We start from the raw sequence: 8,933 nt of genomic DNA, 5'->3' as shown, positions 1-8,933 counted from the left end.
TCTAAGCCCCACCTTTTCCCTGTGAGTTGAATAGCAGTGGATCTGGGGGAAGATTAATTACATACTCTGGAGGTTGATGAGATCTGCATATCTACCACTCTTATAGGCTTAGAGTGAATATTTCCACAGCAAGTGGCTAGCCTGGGCCTGGCACACAGCCAGCCACACATTGGCAGATCATTAGTTGCAGTAATTATGGTTTTATTTATTTCTGTTGTTACTATTATTATTACAGCTATATCTCAGAGGTTTGTTAACTTCAATAATTATGGTTGTATTATTATTAAATTAAAGGTACTTTTCAAAAATTAATGTGAGATTAGCATTCTCCAAAATAAAATGAACAAATGCAGAGAATTGTGCAGGGTAAAGGTGGAGGTTCAGGGAGCTAAGGGATAACTAGGGCAACTCAGAGGAGGGAGACCACTCATGGGTGCAATCTTTCTCCAGGGTTCAGCTCACTCACTTTCTTCCTTTTGTCCCTGATGGATCTTTTCACCAGGAACCTCCAGAGCCTGATCTATGTGCCACCTTCGTTCCCAAAGACTCAGCACCTGACCTAGAAAGGCAGAGCTAAGCTGCAGACACAGAGATCATCACCCAGGTCTGTCTGTCCACCTCCAGCTAGTTCTGGGGAGGATCTTGTTCATTGCAATGCCCTGCAAGCCCACCCTCCTCCCACAGAACAGCCCCTCCTCATGCACCATTTGAAAGACATAGTCATGGCTGTAGCCTAGTTCTTCCTGCAACTTCTCATCTCCTAGCATGGCTTTGGGGGAATCCCACCACCTGAATGGAGAAGATCTCAGCCTGTCAGCTTAGCTTTGCCCCATGGGGCCCCACCCTGAGTCCAGCTTAGTCCTCCAATACCCCTCTATCTTAGCTTCTTCCTCCATTGCTGTGATAATATGCTCTGACAAAAGAAACTGAGGTGAGAAAGAATTTATTCTGCCTCACAGTTCAAGAGCACAGTTGGTCATAGTGGGAAAATTAAGGCAGCAGGAGCTCAGGGCAGCTGGTCACATCACAGACACAATCAGGAAGCAGAGAGGGATGAAGGCTGCTGCTCAACTCCTTTCTCTACTTATACAGCCCAGAATTCCAGCCTAGGGAATGATGCTACCCACAGTGGAGGAGTTGTCCCACTTTAATTAATGCAATCAAGAATAATTTCAGCTCCTTTCTCCACTTATACAGCCCAGAATCCCAGCCTAGGGAATGGCACTGCCCATAGTGGAGGAGTCTTCCCATATTAATTAACGCAATCAAGATTAATTTCCCACCAGCACACCCAGAGACCGATCTCCAAGGTGATTCTGGAGTCTGTTATGTTAGCAGTTAACACTAACCATCACATCCATCTTTCAGCCCAGTTCACTAATGTTCTACTCTGATGGATCCACCCATAAACTCACCCAGCCACTGCCCAGTCCCCATCCAAACCCGATTTCCCTGCCCTACTCAAGCTCTGCCTCCAAGAGACTGGTCCCGATCCTGTTCCCCTACACCCTTCAGCCTTGACTCACAATGTTCATGAGTGTCAGCAGGTACTTCTGCACATGCTCCTTCCCATGGAACTGGACCACCGAGTCATCCACACCCAGCAGGACCTCAATGTTGTAGTCATCGTCCGTGGCATGCCTGCGCACCCTCCGCCGTGAGCTGTTGATGCGCTCCTCCAGGACGCCTAGGGCTCTGCTGAGGCTGTCCAGGTTGCCCTGGGAGGCTCCTGGAAGGAAAGGACATCTTCTTTGGTAGCAGCCCGTCACCCCTTGCCCAGGGGCATTACAGAAAGACAGAATCCATTTGGGTACAACTCAGTTAACAGCCAGGCATCGGGATGGTATCAGGGTGACCACTGTCTCCTATCAAACTCATAGTACCCTAAATCTGGGGCACTGTGCCCATCCAGACATCCTGAGAAGGGCAATAGTGACAAACGCTCAGTGCTAACACCTCCGTGGCTTCAAGTCCAACTTTTGCCCAGCAGATTGCATCAGGGACCATGGTGACTTCCTGACACTGGCAAAAGCACAGCTGGCATTGGGGACAGACACCGAGGAAGCTCAGGAGTGATGTGGTGGTGCCAGCCCTTATCGCACTTCCCTAAAAGGCTCAGGGCTGCCCACGTGTCCAAAGGCTGTTGTAGCTACAGGATGGCTTTGCCTTTTGCTATAAATGGGGAACCGGAGGCTCAGCTCAGGCAGTGTGTGCTGTTCAGTGTCCCCTTACTCCTAGCTTTTCTCCCAGAACTCTCAACCTTTCAGGGACTCCACTAGCCTGATATTCATATTCTGGGTCTGGACCTTCATGCCTGACCCCTTCTCCACAGGGGAACTTTGTCCCCCACCCTGATACTGATGGAATTGCTCAGGGACCTCCTTCAGTCTGCCCTGGGAGGGAGCTGCCTGCCTGCCTGCCTGCCCCCAAATAGTCAGTGCCTGGCTACACACAGATCATGCTCAGAAGTAGAGCCTGAGGGCTCTCAGCTGAGGGTAAAGGTCTGCAGCAGCATCAGGACCAGAGCCCAACGTGCCACACCCACAGCCTCTACCTCAGCCTTGATTCCCGTCTGCTTCACACTGGTGAGACCAAACATCTGAGGGTAGCCACTTGTGAAGAGATTAGGCAGCTTGGCCGAGGGTCTTGTTCCTGCTACCCAGCAAATCTCTCCACTCAGTCACATAGTGGGCACCTTCCGTACAAATTACTCCATTTTTACAGATAATAAACCCTTGTGTGGGGGACAACTAGACAGATGCTTCATGCTCTGCAGCTTATCTTTAACACAGCAAACTGACAGTGTATACACATGTACACACACACACACACGTACACAACATATGCACGTACACACACTACCTATAACATATAGCATGTGTATAATCTGTGTATATATATGTATATATATACACACACATACTATCTATAACATATAAACCTCTATATACATATACATCTCTCTATATACACACACACACACTACCTATAACATATGTATGTAAACCTGTATATACATATATATGTATATATACACACACTACCTATAATATATGTATATAAACATATATATTTAGACACACACATACATACATACCATGCTGGCACAGACATATATAAGTTAAAACACACAACTACACATCTGTAGTGCAAAGCCATATGCTCACATGTGCATGCAATGCACCCACATGCACACATGCGCAGACATGGGAGGTCCTGCTCAGGGCTACTCTAGGCATGGGGAACGGGCCAGCCCTGCAGGCCGGGCCCATGCAGAGCTGAGTGTTGCTAGGCTGCCTGGAGATGATTCAGGGCCACCCTGATGCTCCCAGAGGAGCTGCCTGGGACTTCAACCTGACACAGGGCTTGAGGGATTGCTGATCTATTTTCATGCATTTATTTCTTTGCATTTTTAGCGCACAGGGACAGCTCACCTTCAGAGTCACCTTGGGAAGCAAAGAAGATGGTAATTTCCACAGAAAAAGTCCTCCCTTGGGGCAGGAGCTGAACACCACCTTCTGCCCTCATCTTGCTCAGGGTCACACAAAGGCAGCCCCAGGAAAACAACAGACTGAAGGGGACTCCTTGGGGCCCCGAGGCACTTTTTAAAAATACCTAATTTCGTTGACAGCATTTGAAACTTGGAAGATTTCACACTGGAAATCATTGAGAACATCTAGTTTCTCTTGAGAAATTTAGAGATAGGTCCATCCTTGGATCACCTAGGTGTACTGAGAGAGGGCATGTTGGGGCCCAGGTCACCAGGCCACTTGCCAGCCTGATGTCTTCTTGGGCTCTAAAGGTCTCAGAGGGTACCCTTCTGACCCCACTCCCCAAGGCAGCACAGAGGGACTCTTCTGTGCTTCTCCTGTAGTGGGCACTAGAGTCACCACGAGGCTGTAGCTGATCTGAGCCATCTCTTGAAGCGGCAATGCCAAGCTGGCAGAGTTGTTTAGCCAAACCGCATGCTTCAGGCCTGCCCAAAGCAATGAGGCTTTATAAAAGCTCTTTTGGAAATGCCAGCTTCATCTCCAGCATGGTAATTATTGTTGCTGATATTACTCTTATCACAATGATTTTTGTGTGTGGGGGGTCCCCAATTTGCTCTCCTGTTTCTATGTAAAACACTGAAAACAACGTGGGCAGCTAAGGGTTGTAAGCTATTATTGAGGAAGTCAAGGCAGGAAACTATCAGGAGGAGCTGAAGAGGCAACCATAGAAGATCTCTGCTTCCTTGCTTCATCTTGCAGTCTTTACACAGCCTAGGGGTGGGTCCGGCTTTTCTCCATCATTTAGCAGTTCCATAGGCCTTGCAGGCCAACCTGATGGAGCCAATTCCCTAACTGTAATTCTCTCTTCCCAATGTATGAGGGACAACCAAGATTAGCTCTCACAGGGCTGACTACCTGTGAGAACCCTAACCCTAACCCTAACCTTTACTTTACTTACTTTAGAACACCTTCTCCAAGACCCAGCCCTTGGTAGAGAGGTCCCAAAACCTAGGGTCAGGGAGCAACTCCAAACAATCTGACTTCTTGAAGCTTCAGGCTTGCTCCAGCTGGCTCAGCACATAGCGGTGGGGTCTACTGCCCCCAGGCCTGGGGCCACATGAACCTTGCCTTCCTGCCCTTCTGTGTCCCAATGGAAGTTGGCAGCCAGGCAGATACTCCACCTCATCAATCATAAAGACCGCCCTTATTTCCTCAAAACGGTGACCTTAACACAAGCTAAACTCTGGTCCTGATATGCCTGTTTCTCCTAGGGAGCTCTGGCCAACAAGAAGTTCCTGAAAGGTCCTAGATCAACTTTCTAGTGACTACAGCCCTGGCCTTCAGGGCCTACCCAGCCATACTGGATCGTCAGCCTGACCTAATGACCTTTGTTCCACTTGGTCCTCAGCTTGTAGTTCACATGACCTCATGTTCCATCCTTCATTACTAATGCAGTCAAGGTGATGAACTATGAATGCTGTCCATCTCCTGCTGAGGCAGGAGGATACTGCTGCCTGTAGTTTCTCTTTCTACAATGGCAGCTCCCTCTCCCAGTAACACACACAGACACACAGACACACACAGACACACACACACACACACACACACACACACAGAAGTCCCTGGCCCTGTGAGTGGAAGGGTGTTGACAGATGTTAGAGAGAAGACAGGGGCCCCAGCAGCCATGCCTCGTTGGCTGACCCTCTCCTCTCCCATGTGTCTCTCACTGGAGCCTATCTTTTAAATGAGTAAACAAAAGATAGTTGGTTCCTGGCATTTCCTGGCTTGGGGACCCTTCCAGATGGCATCTGGAGCTCTCTTTGCTTTGATAAAGATGACACAGCAGAAACCATATCCAAGAGTCCTGGTCTGAGAGTCTCTAGAAGGCAAAGAAAAGATGCTGAGAGCAGATCAGCAGACTTGTGGAGAGTATAGGAGCAAGGGAACTGAGTTCCAGGCAAGCCCGAGACAGCAGCCACCAGGGGACTAAGTGGGCGACAGTGGGCAAGCCCACCTACACAAGCTCTGTACAGCAAGGGTGCTGAGCCCATGGACTGAGAGCCGCACCTTTGAGCATCCTCAGAGTGACCTTTACGACAAAGACATGTGCACAGCCCTTCACAGTGATGAAACTGTGCCCTAAGAGAAGGGGGCTCCTTGTTGTTCTCATTCCTCTCTGGCTTGTCCCTGAAAGGCCTCAAGAGCTAGAAGCAAGGTCCCCAACACAGAGTTATTGAGATGGCAGAATCTCAAGACATGGGGTCTAGAGGAAGGTTGTAATCATGTCACATGGCTCCAGATTCGTTAAAGAACCAGTGGCATCGGATGGAAGTGGGGCAGGACTCTTGGGACTAGGCTATTCCCCCGGGGACCAGTTGTTATAAAAGAGGGCATGTGGACCCTCATCTTGGCTTCTACTCTTGTCCAGCAGTCTCTTCCTCTGGAATATATTCTACATGATGCCATTTGATATGTTGTGACACCGCCAGGCGGTGCTATTGCCAGAATGTTGTTTGAAGTTTTCATTCCTCAGAACAGTGAGCAAAATAAGCATCTTTCCTCGATAAATATCCCAATGTAAGGCATTTTGTGATAGTAGCCCATAATGGATTAAGACAATCAACAGGGAGCAATAAAAGATTGAAGTCCATCAAGCTACATTGGCAGAGAGGGGGAGCTAGACCGGAGCCCAGGCCAAGATCCAGTACTAGAATCTTTCCTTAAAGAGTGATGATTCTGAATCTGCTTCCCTAGTTGTGTTTGATCCCCCAGCATTGCAACTGTGCTGCTCACTGATACTCTTAGCACTCAGGAGATGCAGGCAAGAGGATAAGGAGTTCAAGATCATTCTTGGCTACAGGTGGTGTCAAGGCCAACCTGGGACACATGGGACCCTGTCTGTAGCAACAACAACAAAAAGAATAATCATTCCTATGTCAGGAGCAGTATGATCTTGCAATAATAATATATGTCACAGCAAAGTGTGGATGTGTTCTCCAATATTGGGTTTTTTTTGCTCTAATTGTTCTTCAGACAGCGTCTTCCCCTGTATCTCAGGCTGTCCTGGAACTTATTCCGTAGACTAGGATGTCTTTGAACTTCTACCTTTATGTCTTGTGTGATGGAATTGCAGGCATGTACCACCACGCCCAACATTTCCAATATTGACATGGCCTAGGAAATACCCCATGCTCTACCTGCACAAGGGCTGGTTCAGAAGAACCAAAATTGGTAGAAAAGACACTTAGTCTCTCACCTATAAAGAAGAATGTGACAGGACTGGTAACAACCCTGTAATGCAAGGATGCCTGAGGGCTTACGAGGGGCCTGTGCAAGTCTATACCAGTCCCTTTGCTGAGTTGGCCTCTTCACTTTTCTGCTCCGGCACTACATTAGCTCATGACCACACCTTGGAGGAGGCCCCAGACTGTCCAGAGGGAAGCCAGCCAGTTCTAATGTCTTGATGCCTGACTTCTCACTGGGCTCTGAGGAGTGAAAGAGAAGGCCATGTTTGATCTCCACTTTTAGTGGAGGTTTGCTCTTAACTGGTTCATAGGCCATATGGTCAAGGCTCAGGCTCCAGCCTGTGACATTGCTGGAAGATGGTGATAACATCAAGAGACTGTGCCTTGTAAAAGGAACTTAGGTTACCTGGAATGCATCCTTGATAGAGCTAGTGGGATCCTGGCCCCTTCCTGACTATTTGATTCTTGGTGGGCATAGGATGAGCAGCTTCTTCCTCCACATTGCTCCCACCATGATAATACGAGTTGACACAGTATAGCCTGAAGCAACAAGCCAAGTGATCATGGCCCACAACCTGTGACCCCAAATCCTGTCCCCCTTTTATGCTGTTTCACTCTGGTATTTGACTTCTTAATGCAATGACTACTGACACAATCCCTATACTGACACCTCCATAGCCCTTACTAAACACTGGGGACCATATGATGTAAGTCAGGGCAGGGCCTTAAAACCTATAGAAAGTATACTGTTCCATGACAGGAGAAGATCCTACTGTCCACTCTCCTAGGAATGAGCCTTCCTATTTCTCTCATTCCTTGGGTACCAGCCAGGATGTCTCCTCCTTAAGAGGACCCTTATTCATTTTTATCCTAAGTTTTAAGACACTCCTCTGAAATTGAAATGTAAGGGTTCTTTGGAATGTCAGTTGTGTTGGATGGTGTTTTGCTGGGGCAAACACGTGGAGTGTTTTCCTGAAGTGGACACAGGCCAAAGGCTAAGTCAGACTCGTGAAGGAATGTTTTGCTGAAGCAGACACAGGAGAAAGGATGTTCTGCTAAAGCAGACATGCAAAAGGACACATGATGAAGGATTCTTTGCTAACAACATGCATATATTGGTGCTCCTTATATTGTATAGTTGAGCTATATTTTTCAGGACCTAGAGAGAATTGCATCCCAAAACTTTCTGGTGGTGTGTTGTGAATTTTTTGCTGCTTCCACCAACCTGGGCTAATTAACAGAGAGATGTCAGCTGAGATCGACTCATGTGGAGTTTGTATTAAGTCAGGCTCATGTGCTGATGCAAGACACGTGGCGAGGCAAAACCTGGGGAGGGTGCATGATATTTTGGAGGGATATAAATAGAATTCCATGGATAGTGATGGTGGCGGAGCTGAACTTGCTAGTGCAGCTAGCTATATAATGCTTGTTGGTCTCTTGTCTTCGATGATCTTCACTTCACTGAGAGAGGCACAGAAGAGAGTTTTTCCTGGCATCCTCCAGGTCCCTCCTGCTAACCTGTGCAGAGGCTGAGGCCTGGCTCTCTCTGCTAGGTAGTGCCACCACTACTAATTCATGTTTGCTATCCCAACTCTACCGAACTGGACTGCTGATATATCCATAGAGTGTTTGTGAGTGGATCGAGCTGGCGCTGCTGATGCCTGCGAACTGAACAGCCAATTTCCAGATAACATAGACAGGAGTTGCTCCAAAGAACCCTTTCTAAATAGGTCCACTTCCCTCATGTCCTTTCTTTCCCATTACCTCTGGTGGGTTGTGGGCTATAAGGAAGGTTAAAGTGTTTAAAAACCATCATTAAAAATAGGCCTTGAAAAAGTTACACTCCCCCGCAACTCCTCCCCAAGACAGCATGCAACTTCAGCAGGGGTGACAGTTGTGAGAGGCTCTGACATCTTTTATGGATTCACAGTGGTACTCACTGCTTCTCCCCCTTGGATGAAGACCCCTCAAAGATAGTGGCCATAGGGAGACCTCAGCTTCCCCAGTGCCCCATAGGAACCCTGGGGCTGGGAGGGCTTAGAGTTATGGAAGAGATGCAGTGGGAACCCAAGACCCAGCAGAAGGGCAGCTGGTGTCGAAAACGAGGCAGGTGCATGTAGAGACAGGAAGATAATATTGGTGGGTGGGAACAGGAGGAGAATGTAGTGACAGGTATTGATGTGTGAACTGGAACAAG

At 48.0% G+C, this 8,933-nt stretch overlaps 1 protein-coding gene across 1 annotated transcript in view; it reads right to left on the bottom strand.

Annotated features, from left to right (window-relative positions):
* Adamts2 (ADAM metallopeptidase with thrombospondin type 1 motif 2) overlaps positions 1-8,933 on the bottom strand; it is a 219,480-nt gene that overhangs the window by 74,408 nt on the left and 136,139 nt on the right. Inside the window, exon 4 of the mRNA XM_031351754.1 lies at positions 1,527-1,729. Coding sequence (XP_031207614.1) covers positions 1,527-1,729 — 203 coding nt within the window. The remainder of the gene's footprint in view (positions 1-1,526; positions 1,730-8,933) is intronic.

This window comes from Mastomys coucha, unplaced genomic scaffold (genome assembly GCF_008632895.1).
Source record: "Mastomys coucha isolate ucsf_1 unplaced genomic scaffold, UCSF_Mcou_1 pScaffold5, whole genome shotgun sequence".
NCBI lineage: Eukaryota > Metazoa > Chordata > Mammalia > Rodentia > Muridae > Mastomys > Mastomys coucha.
This window is presented reverse-complemented; position numbering and strand designations above follow the sequence as displayed.